The 12398-nt window shown below is 42.9% G+C and overlaps 1 protein-coding gene across 8 annotated transcripts in view; it reads right to left on the bottom strand.

The window, feature by feature from the left end:
• The window catches only part of TNRC6A (trinucleotide repeat containing adaptor 6A), a 104955-nt gene extending 95906 nt beyond the window's left edge, over positions 1-9049 (bottom strand). For 7 of the 8 annotated variants that reach the window (XR_009407010.1, XM_059415148.1, XM_059415151.1 and 4 more), the window contains exons 1-2: positions 8754-9049; positions 7223-7270 (exon numbers count right to left, since the gene is read on the bottom strand). Coding sequence is in view for 7 of the 8 variants with exons in the window: in XM_059415148.1 (XP_059271131.1) it covers positions 7223-7270; positions 8754-8803 (98 nt within the window). In the remaining variant the exon portion in view is untranslated. Of the gene's footprint in view, positions 1-7222; positions 7271-7665; positions 8228-8753 lie in introns of those variants that run through there. The other variant, XM_059415150.1, reaches the window with a different exon arrangement.
• Between the last annotated feature and the right edge of the window lie 3349 nt (positions 9050-12398).

The raw sequence follows: 12398 nt of genomic DNA, 5'->3' as shown, positions 1-12398 counted from the left end.
TCAGTAGATTAAAGCCTCTGCCTTCGGCTCAGGTCATGATCCCAGGGTCCTGGGATTGAGCCCCACATCGGGCTCTCTGCTCAGCAGGGAGTCTGCTTCCTCCTCTCTTTTTCTCTCTCTGCCTACTTGTGATCTCTGTCAAATAAATAAATAAATAAATAAATAAATATCTTAAAAAAAAAAAAAAAAAGATTGTATTTATTTATTTGACAGAGAGACACAGAGAGAGGGAATACAAGCAGGGGGAGTGGGAAAGGGAGAAGCAGGCTTCCCGCTGAGCAGGGACCTGACGTGGGGCTTGATCCCAGGATCCCAGGATAATGACCTGAGCAGAAGGCAGATGCTTAAGGACTGAGCCACCCAGGCACCTCATAAATAAACTAAAAAAAAAAAAAAAAAAAAAAAAAAAAAAAAAGTTGCAGCAGTGTAGAAGATGCACTTGATGCCCCTTCCTATCTTTACATGGTAAGAGTCTCGGGTACACATATGTCTCACGACACCTGGAGCGTCACAAGTAGAACACTATGTAAAACCTATCTCTCTGACATCCTTTGTATGGTCAATTATCAAACAGTGAAGTAATGCTTAAAAAGACATTTAAAAGCACTGCATATCTGAGCACCACATAGTACTATTTCCTTGTACTATTTAGAGGGCTACCTCAAAAGAATAAGAAAAAAACAAAGTCAACAAAACACAGATGTCAAAATTATAAAAATATTTAATTATCACTGCGGCAAGCTGCTCAGTAAATGCTAGCTGACTCAAATCCCTTATTAAGAACAGCGAAACAAGTGACTCGGTTTAATCTTGTTGGTTATTATACCAAATCCAATCAATCGCTATTTGCAGAAATTATCTTTTAAGGTTCAAAGTATAAAATTCCTTAACCGAGTTTCAATCGGTTGTTAACATTCCATCTGAAGCGGGAAGTCAGCTGAGTCATCCACATATAACAGACTGCTGCAGATTCAAAATGCTCTTCCCTAGTTACAAGAGTAGAAAGGCTAGGATTTCTGCTTCATAGCCAACTCACACACCCAGAGTATGCAAATCATTTTAAAAATAAGACCACCTTCATAGGAAATTTAAGCTATATTTATTTCCATAGGTCTTGTTTTTTTTTTTTTTTTAAGAGAGAAACTACGCCTTTGTCAAACATTACTTTCTCTCTTTGAATCTTAAAATCTTTTAATTGCCATTATGCAGCTCCTCTGATATCCTCCCTGTAACATGTTGTTTCTTACTCTTTGGGGAGCCATGACCCTTTGAAACCAGATAAATGCTAAGAACCATCTTTTTTTTTTTTTTTAAAGCACATATTCAATTTTTCAAAGTACTTCATACCATCTGTATCCCTGTATAGAATCCAGGATGAGAGTCTCTGTTCAGTGGGACATCCTTTTTCAGGATGCAGATCACAAGCCCTGTTTTATTTTCTGACCCAGGCTATCAGTTTATCAGTGGTGAAAGCTGAAAACAAGCAGCTTTCATGTCTAACAAGTAGGGAGCTACCTCCAGAATGACCCTTCAAAAAACTGCCCTTGTCACAAGCAATCAGTTTAAACATGAAGACGTGTAATTACTGTAACCTCAACTATTTAAAATTATATCTCAGTTTGACCTAATTGTTGGCATGTCTGAAAATGAAACAGAGTGAGCAGGAAGGTAAAAGTACTGGGTCCACTTTCAGCTAATTTGCTTAAAAATGGTGGGGGAAGGAGCCCAATGTGCTGTCCCGAGGGCACATAACCTATACATTATTCCTGCCAAAAAGCATCCGGGTGGCTCAGCGGGTTAAGCCTCTGCCTTCAGCTCAGGTCATGGTCTCAGGGTCCTGGGATGGAGCCCCGCATCGGGCTCTCTGCTCAGCAGGGAGCCTGCTTCCTCCTCTCTCTCGTCTGCCTACTTGTGATCTCTATCTGTCAAATAAACAAATAAAATCTTTAAAAAAAAAAAAAAGAAGAAAAAGAAAAAAAAGGTTTCACAGTATCTAATCCTACAGGAACCATCAGAAAAATCCAAACCAAAGCCTGCAAAAACTAGTGTGGACGACTCCAAATGTCAGTGTCATGAAGGGGAAAGAAGAGGTGAAGAAGCTGCCTCGGATGTAGGGAAATTACTGACGCTGAAAGCAACTCTGGGTTAGGGAATGAAAGGCCAAAAACCCAACAAATGCTTAAAAAGTCACTAGGATGGCTGGGAAAATCTGAGTAAGAACAGAAGGGCATTGTGACAAAGTTAAACTTACCTGTGAGTGATCATGTGATTGTAATACAGAATGCTCTTATTCTCAGGAGATGTGTGTTGTGTTACTTAAGGATGAACTGGCCACGATAAAACTATATGGCAAAATATTAATAATAGGGAGGAGATGTTCGCCGCACTATTCTTGCTATTTTGCTGAAGGTTAGAATGATTTTTTTAAAATTTTAAATGGGAGGACATTTTGACTTTGAGTGAGACTGTCATAAGTCATTCTGAGCAGAAAACATACAGCACATTCTATTTTTGTCTCTTCAATCATGGTCAATACTTCTGAGGTTGCCAGAAAACAGAACTGTAAGGGACTTTAATTTATACTTGCAGACTTACTTCAGAAGCCAAAAACACAAGAGGTTACAGAGTGGTACTCAGACTTTTTAATGATGTTCATATTTAAATTTTCCAGAGGGTTGTTACGCATTTTTAAATTAAGCTTCCAGTTTATGATTCATTTATTCTATCAATTGACTACCACACAGCTGCCAAATTAAGAGAGGAAGAAACCTACCAATATGAATTTGTTGGCCCACAAACTGTATCACAGGAAAGCAACAGAAAAACTTAACAAAACTGGAAGTAATTTTTTTTTCCTCAGGTAAAGGTGGATGAATTGCAAGTGTAGGATCCACCTTATCTAGAGAGACCTAATGCTCTGGTTTATTCCTGCTGTCCCTAATCTTTTCTTATTTAGCACCTGTCCCGGGAAAAGGTGCCTCAGATAACAATGTCCCAGTTTAGATGCTACATTATATGGCACTACAGCATCTTTAACAATTTTTCCTAAATGATGGTGTTTAATAGTTGGTTTAGGGAGGAAAAATCAGCTAACATGAAGTGTTTAACTTTTTCGTAAGACAATATACTCTACATTATAGTAATAAATCAATTACTAAAATGGGCACAAAATGCATTAAGTGTTCTTACATTTTCAGAAAGAAATGAGAAACCAAAGTTATTTTTCTATATGCATTATAAAATAAAACATTGCACATTTGCAAGACCTCAGTAGTTAAGAGTCAAAGACCTGTTGGAATCCCAGCTCCGTCACTTGAGAGAATATAACCTTGACTGAGTTACTGGATCTGTCTTAAACCATAGCTTTCTGACTTGTAAAATGGAAGAGATCAGAATCCTGGCAGGTCTCTCTAATCTCACGGTCCAGCTCTAAATACTGAATGATTCTATGCCTTTGGCCTCCAAAATATTTTTTAAAATTAGATCAGTTGCCTCAGATTTTTTTTACAACTAGCAAACGTAGCTTACCATCTTCTCTCACCAAACTCCTATTTCTGCTCTGATCTCTCTTCTGTTCAGAGGCTGGGTCAATCTCTCATTCACCCACGACGGCGTTTAGACCCCTCTCACAACTAATCCCAGCTTAGTTGGCTGCCAAATCCCAGATTCCACTTTCTCAGTATCTCCCACTCCCAGCTCTTTTCTCCCAACACTTTAATTCAGGTCTTCATCAATGATGAGGGAGCAGGGGGCTGGCTGTGTCTGGGACTTCATCATCAACACCTGCCTTACTCTATCATACCACACCACCTTACCCAAGAGCATGTAATAGCTCCATACTACCAACAAGATCTATGCCACAAGATCTAAGTCCTCAACCTAATACTCCAGAACCTCTGCATCTGGCCCTGCTCTTGCGCACCAATCCAAACTACCCACTGCTATTTCAAAACTCCCTGTACTTCCGGGGATTTTGTACCACTAGCTCTGTTGTTCTTACTCTGCCCTTTTCTCAGCCTTTCCAAATTGAGCTCATCCTTTAAACTTCAGTTCTAGGGGCGCCTGCGTGGCTCAGTCGGGTAACCATCTGCCTTCGGTTTAGTCCTGATCTCAAGGTCCTGGGATGGAGCCCCTCAGCAGGCTCTCCCTCTCCTTCTGCCCACCCCCAGGGTTTTGTACACTCTCAGATAAATAAAATCTTTCCAAAAAAAATTTAAAAAATAAAGTTCAGTTCCAGTGGTGACCAACCCCACCCCATCACAGTTCCCTTTTTTGAATGTCCAGGATAATGACATAAAGTGACACATTTTAACGGCCAACAGTGTATTTAAAAATATAGTTTACCCCAGGTAGTAAACTAAATTTCTCTTCTGCCAATTCTGTTTAACTGGTACTGGCTACCTGGCACACTGTCTTGAGGATTTGCCACTCAGCAGAGGGAAAGGAGAATGACAACCCAACACCACAGAAACTAGAAGGTTCAATCTAGGGGCCCACACAATAGGATCTGTACTTCCAATGTATTAAAAGATGTAAAAATTAACATTTAAATGTTTAACATTAAAATTTCATATGTTTGGTTATCTGCAGGGAATATGAAGACCTAGAATGACAGTTCTCAACTGGGGGTAATTTTGCCCCCCCAGAGAACATTTAGCAGTATCTAAAGACATTTCTGAATGTTACAACTGGGAGGGAGTGCTACAGGCAGATGCTGCTGACCATCCCACAAGGCACAGGGCAAACCTCACAATAATAAATTATCTGGCCCAAAATGTCAACAGAGCCCAAGTTAAGAAACTCTGATCTAGAAGTATCAAATGTACCTGTGGGTTCTGCCTCCTCAAAGATATTTTCAAATTTTTCAAGATGAAGAACCATGCCTCTAAAAAGAGACGATACAATATGATCCGAAGCCTGACAGCTCCTCCAAAACCAGTGATGTAGCCTCCTGAAAGTTACTTAACCTCTTTGTGCCTCAAAGTCTTCATCTGTAAAACAGGAATAATAGTACCTACCTCACACAGTAATCCAGGGATCAGATGAGTCCATGTAAAGTCTTCAGAAAATGTGCCAGGCAGATAGTAAGCATTCAGTACACTTACTACTTCTGTTCTTCCCCTCCCAAGTGCCTAGCCTTCCATTTGGAACATAGAAGATGCTCAAGAAATGTTTGCTAAAGGAATATAGAATACTGCCTTGATTTCCTGGGGAAAACATAAATGCTTCAAGACATACACACTCTCCTTATGTGGGAAAAAGGAAGCACAGACCTAGAGATGGAGCTGAAGGAAAGCATTTGCCCACCCAATCACACCTCTCCCTCTTTGGAACCTTTTAACCTTTAGGCAATGCTACCCTCCCACAGTCCTCATATACTGCCTTGAAACCTCCTTAAAAATTGTTCCTCCTCCTTGTGCCTGATTACCAACTGCAGTGTAGAGCTATCCTTAAATATGGAATGAGATGGTAACTTAACCCCTACACCATCTACTTTGTATTAGTTATTTATGTACATATGACAGTCTTCCTACCAGATTGTACATGCTCCCTGTGGCCAGGGACGACACTGAATTTCTTTTCATACAACCCAGGGGGCCTCACACACCTTAGGAACTGACTAGCCCAAATCTCTCATTTTATAGATTACATACAGAGACTAAGTGATTTGCCAAGAATCAAGGTCATATTGTAAGTGGCAGGGCTGGGATTCAAACTCTAATACATAACTTACATAGAGACTCTATGTTCTCTCCAACTGTAATGTCCTACTGCACATGAAAATTATACCTAGTAAAGGCAATGTTTAATTAAGCCCCAGAAAACCTCCATAGAAATTATACTGATATAGTTACCTAACAAAGCAAAAATGGAAGGAAAAATAGACCCCAAGCTCCCTTCTGCTGCTGAAAATTCAATCTGTTTTCTTTAATGGTCTCATATCTTAACATTTTTTTTAAGCTTTTGACAACAAAAATTACTAAATGTCTAAAGAACAGTTGTTTTATCAGTCATGTCAGGCTTAATTTCCTTGAACCAGTCCCCATAATTTTAAGAAATGATAATTATAAGAAAATCTCTTATTTGGTAAGCCAGTGATGCCCACCCTTCACCCACTGAGAAGATTTTTTTAAACTATCTCGTTACCAGATTAGTATCTATAAAACTCAAAAGACCAGCAATTTGGGATGATTTTATATGGTGAAAAATATTCACATGATTTGAACTGAGTGTTATTAACCTCACCTTAAACGTAAAACTTACAATCGTGAAGGACAAACTACATTTAAGACTTAAGATAGGAGAGATTTTATTTTATCCTGTCCAAGTGAAAAAGAAAGCTGCTCACTGATAAAAGGTTCATCCAGAAGTTTCTCTGAGTTTCCCCATTTGATTCGAAAGAAAACGGCCAATAAAGACAAGACCGTAGGAAAATGAATTTGAAAAAGAGTTAAATATAATGCAATGCTCTGATGCTTTAAGCAGTTACAGCTAGCTAAAGCTAATCCTTTCCACAAAGGCTACGTTTAAAAATCAAAAAACTCCCTTTGTGGTGGAGATTTAAGTTACCAGTGCAAAAACACTCAGGCCCAGCAGAAACGATAAGCATTTAATGGGAACAGATTTTTTAATTATTTTACCAGTTGATAAAAAGAGCACACACCGAACACAGACACAAATGTAGTTTCAAAAGAAAACAAAACGCAGTTTATGCTCGGTAAAGTTCAAGGGCAAAACTGTTTCCAGTGCAACAGAATCTGCCTGACTACAATGTGTTGGGGGGGGGAAAAATGCGAACATAGTATCTTCTTATAAAGGCAACAATTTGAGTTACAAAGTAATAACGGGGAAGCCAAAACAGTTTGACAGCCCGCCATAAGGGCCGCCTCAATCATGAGTCACACAATGCCTGCAACCATTTACAATAGTAATTAATGCACAAGTCCCCTAATTAAATTCTAAAAGGTTGAGAATGCTTTAACTAAGTTTACAAGAATTGCTTTTCGCTGTTTTTTCTTCCCCCAAAGAAAAGAACACACGCGTAATTACGCATCTCCCCGCAATCCCTCCATACAATATTCCCTCCGGCCTCTTCTCCCGAATGCCTATTCCCTGCGTGCGAAAAGAAAATGACACGGGGGAACTTCTACACCCAGAAAGGACGAACCCGAGGGGAAATACACGATTAATGGGGCGACAGACGGAAGCTCGCCCATCTTACCTGCTAAGATTCCTTTCTACGTCTTTGGTAGCTTTAGCTTCCAATTCTCTGCAAGAGAAAAGAAAAAAGAGAGAGAGAGGAGAGAGAGATGCGCGTGAAAACGGAGCCGCTGCGGCAGAGGCTCGCGCCGGGGCGGATGGGGGAGGGGAGGGGAGCCCGGGGGTGCTCACAAAGCTGCGGGGCTGCAGCCCGGACTGCGGGCAGGAGGCGCGGGCGAGCCGCAGCCCCCGGCCCGGCCCCAGCGGCGCAGCGCGGCCCCTCCGGGCCTCCCGCCCGGCCTCCGCAGCGGCGCCCCCCCCCCCCCCCCCCCCCCCCCGCCGCCGGGGCCCGAAGTCTCGGGGACGCCCGCCGCCGCCGCTGCCGCCGCCGCCGCCCGCAGTCGCGGGCCCTGCGGCAGCGCCCCAGGCTCCTCCCGCCTGGAGGGAGGCCCCCGCCCCACTCACCTCATGTGTGTAAAGTGCACGAGCAAGTGGGGCGCGGCGAGTGAGGCTCGCGAGCCTCAAGCCCTCCGCAGCGCCGCGGGGAGAGGCCCGAGCCGCTGCACCAGCGCCATTTTCTACACCGACCCGCTGCCGCCGCCGCCGCCACCGCCGCCGCCGCAGGCCCCAGACCGGAAGTGAATGCCCTGTTCGGCAACCCCTTCCGGGGCCGCCGCGGCCACCGGCCTCAAGATGGAGGCCCTAGCAACTAACCCCGCAGCCGGGGCAGGCCCTTGGCAACCACCCGGGTGCGGCTAGCGGTCGGCCGCCGGACCTCCCTGAGGGGACCGTCACCGCCTCCGAGGCGCCTTGCACAGCGGCTGGGGGCCCGCCGAGCCCCGGGCCCAGCCTCCGTCGCCGCGGCCGGCTGCGATCCGACTGGAGTCCCGCCCCTCCTCCTTCTCCTTCTTTGCTGCGACACAAGTTTCCTTCCCTGCCGCCCGGCCCCTCCCCCACCGAAACACACCAAAAAAGAAAAAAAAAAAAAGGGCTAAACCGCAAATTCTACCCCTGCCGCAGCAAGATGAGCTCGCGCGGCTTTTGAAATCCGGCCCTTGTAATTATTTTTGACCTTGGGCCAATTATTTAACCTCTCTGCTCCTCTGCTTCCTCCTCAGGTAAAGAATGCATACCTGAGGCGGACTGTGAGGCTTAAAAGCGATTTTTATCCACCGAATTTTGCAGACCGTTTGACTCAGCAATTCCCCTGGCATGAATTTCTGTTCCGAAAACAATCCCGGACATCGACAAATATTTCACCGTCAACATGTTAAGTCCCGGGGATGAGGACGGTGAAAAATTTGTAAACGTCCAAAATGTCCAACACTCCGAGGTGGCTTTAAAAACTGAGTTACTGCAAAAAATGATGGGGAAGGGTACTGCAAAAAATGATGGGGAAGAAGAGGAACGGCGTGGGGGAAAGTGGTTACAATAGAATAAGTGAAAAAGCGGTTCCAAACTCGCTTCCACGGTAGGAAACATGTAGCTACCATACGATACAGACGTGCAGTAAAGGAAAAATATCGAAGTGTCCATGGGGGAGTCATACATACCTACAGGTAGATACAGCAATATACTTGCACGTAGATACAATAAGATACATGTGTTCGTGTGTATATGTGGATCTTCTTTCCGTCCTCTCCAAAAGCCTTTTTTTTTTTTTTCCCCTCCTAATCAAAAGATGATCCCGCCTTTGGATGCTTAAAATCCATTCCTTCTCCGAGACCTCACTCTAAGTAAGGATCATCCTGTTTTCCTCTTTCTAAACTAAGTCTTTCTTTCCATGGGATTTCAAACATGCCCAAATCTCCCGCATTAAAAAAACAAAACCTCCCTTCACTGCCCGGTTCTTATCCTCTCGGAGGGAGATGGGTAATAAATAGGTTAATGAATAAATGAAAGAATGCACAGAAAGTCCTAAAGCACATGCACCAAAATGTTAACTGATAGTATTCGGCGGATTTTAATTTTATCTGGCTTTTTTATTTTGTTTCATTTTTGTACAATGAGCATGTTAAAACACCCCCCCTCCCCCCACGCACACACACAAAATTTTTAAAAACCAGGTTTATAGGAGTGCCTGGCTTGTTCACTTGGTGGAGCATGTGACTCTTGATCTTGGGGTTGTAAATTGGTGTCCCACATTGAGTGTAGAGATTAAAAAATAAAATTTCTTTTAACAGAGGGCCAGAGGGAGGAGGGAAGGACAGGGGGAGACAGAAAATCTTAGGTAGGCTCCAAGCCCAGCACTGCGCCTGAGATCATGACCCCTGCCGAAATCAAGAAAACAACACTTAACCGACTGAGCCATCTAGGCACCCCAAAAATAAAATCTTAAAAAAAAAGTCATGTGGGGCGCCCAGGTGGCTTAGTCAGTTAAGCATCAGATTCTTGATTTTGGCTCAGGTCATGATCTCCAGGTCCTGATCTTGGGGGCCTGGAATTAAGTCTTTGTGGGACCTCCTCCTCAGTGGGGAGCCTGCTTCTCCCTCTCCCTCTGGCTCTCCCCCTGCTTGTGCACTTTCTGTCTGTCAAATAAAGTGTTAAAAAAAAAACAAAACATTTACACAACGTGAAATGAAAGGGCACCAAATAAATGCTAAATGACTTCTCTCTGGCCATCATCGCTAAGGTCCATACATAGATATATTTGGTTTGGTTTAGTTTTTTTTTTTTTTTTTTAATGGTTCTTTCTACTTGAAATTTTAAAAATTATATCATTTTTTTAGAAGTTAGAAGATATGAACATGTGTGTATAGCCCAGCGTGCTTTCATGCCAGGTTTATGAGTAATTTTCCATGACAGCATAACAGCATAAAAACTATTTATCAGTATTTACAGAGCTGTTAAGATTAGCTGATTTTTTTTAAAGATTTTATTTATTTATTTGACAGACAGAGATCACAAGTAGGCAGAGAGGCAGGCAGAGAGAGAGAGGAGGAAGCAGGCTCCCAGCCTAGCAGAGAGCCCTATGCAGGGCTTGATCCCAGGACCCTGAGATCATGACCTGAGCCAAAGGCAGAGGTTTAACCCATTGTTCCCCCCAGGCGCCCCATGATTTTTTTTTTTTTTTAATTAAACTTCCTTAGGTTTGAATAACCCACTGGTTGTCCATTGGGACATATAGCTATGCCTGGTTTTTGGTTGTCATAACTGGATACTACTGGTATCTACTGGTAGAAGTCAGGGGTTCTGCTAAACATCCTACAATGCAAAGCACAGCCCCACAATACAAGAGTATCTGAACCAAAATGCCATTAGCACCTAAGATTGGGAAACCGTAGAACTAATTCCCAGCCCCAGGGAAGTTGAGAAGGTAAGATTTCTTGGAGATCTTTCCAGTGTGATTTGACATAACCCCTCCAGGGCTGCCTTATGAAGCCATGCTAATCACTTTTTAATGAGCTCTTATGCATAGAGGTAGATCAAAGAAGAATGACCTTGTAAGACCAGCAGGGATTCCTTATCAGTAACCTTCTAAGGAATGTTGTCTTCTTATTATCATTTCCCTTTACTGAAAAAGTAGTCTCTCTTTCTATTTCGCATTATCATACATATTCTGGTAACTTCCATTAAAAAAAAATATTTAACACAATGAGCACTGACTAACATATAGAATTGTTGAATCAGGGGTGCCTGGGTGGCTCACTCGGTTGAGCATCTGCCTTCCGCTTCCCCCTGCTTGTGTTCTCTCTCTCTTTCTATCTCTCTCTCTCTTTCTCTCTCGATATGTCTCTCTCTATCCAATAAATAAAATCTTAAAAAAAAAAAGAATTGTTGAATCATTACATTGTATATGTATATTAACTATACGGGAATTAAAATTTTAAAGAAGAAAACACAAAACAGGGCAAAGGGATAGATGAAATGGGTGAAGGGGATTAAGAGTACATGTATCATGATGAGCACTGAGTAATGTACATTACTCAGAACTGTTGAATCGAATCATATTCTACACCTGATACTGATATAACACTGTATGGTAATAATACTTTATTTCAAAGAAGATATATGTTCAAATGATTTTTTTTAAGATTATTTATTTGACAGAGATCTCAAGTAGGGGGAGAGGCAGGCAGAGGGAGAGAGAGAGAGGAGGAAGCAGGCTCCCTGCTGAGCAGAGAGCCGATGCGGGACCCGATCCCAGGACCCTGAGATCATGACCTGAGCCGAAGGCAGAGGCTTAACCCACTGAGCCACCCAGGTGCCTTCAAATGATTTTCTTAAAAATGTTTCTTGCTCCTCACATGGAGACATGGGTTATTTCTTTGAATGGATTTGCAGACCATTCTGAAATTCATGTAGACAATTTTCTTAAAACAATAAAGATGTTAAAGTAAAGTAAATAAACAAATAAAACAACAAAAACCAGCGGATGGAGCCTCACTCCTCCACAGCTCCTTTTTTCTGCTCTCCTTCTTAGAAAAGCTTCTTGGAAAGTGTTAGAAAAAGTGCTCTATGCCAGCTACTTCCAGTTGCTGTCCACTTTCACCTGACATTGCTATTCACCCACCCAAATCGCTCGTATCAATGCCACAAATGACCCTGAAGCTGTCAAACTCAATGGTAATATTCCTAACCTGGTCTTGACTTAGCTCTTAGCTGTATTTCTACAACGGGTCACTCCTACCTTCTTTTGAGAGTCTCTTCTCTTGGCTGCCTTGGCAGCCCACTCTCCCTGAATTATTATTATTATTTTTTTTAGATTTTATTTATTTATTTGACAGAGTGAGAGAAATCACAAGTAGGCAGAGAGGCAGGCACTTGGGGTGGGGTTGGGGGGAGAGCAGGCTCCCCACTGAGCAGAGAGCTCTGATTCGGGGACTCGATCCCAGGACCCTGAGATCACAACTGGAAAGGAAGGCAGAGGCCCAACCCACTGAGCTACCCAGGTGCCCCTCCCTGAATTTTTTTTTTTTTTTTTTAAAGATTTTATTTATTTATTTGACAGAGAGAGAGCACAAGTAGGGGGACAGGCAGATGGAGAGGGAGAAGCAGGCTCCCTGCAGAGCAGGGGAAGCCCCATATGGGACTCGATCCCAGGACTCTGGGATCATGACCTCGCCAGAGGCAGTGGCTTAACCAACTGAGCCACCCAGGTGCCCCAGGTTATTTGATTCTTGTTGAGTTGTCCATATCCTTTTTTTTTTTTTTTTTTTTTTTTTGTATCCTTTACCAACATCTCCCAATTTATACCA

Source organism: Mustela nigripes, chromosome 11 (assembly GCF_022355385.1).
Source record: "Mustela nigripes isolate SB6536 chromosome 11, MUSNIG.SB6536, whole genome shotgun sequence".
Taxonomy (NCBI): Eukaryota; Metazoa; Chordata; class Mammalia; order Carnivora; family Mustelidae; genus Mustela; species Mustela nigripes.
The sequence above is the reverse complement of the archived record's forward strand: the minus strand, read 5'-3'. Positions and strand labels throughout refer to the sequence as shown.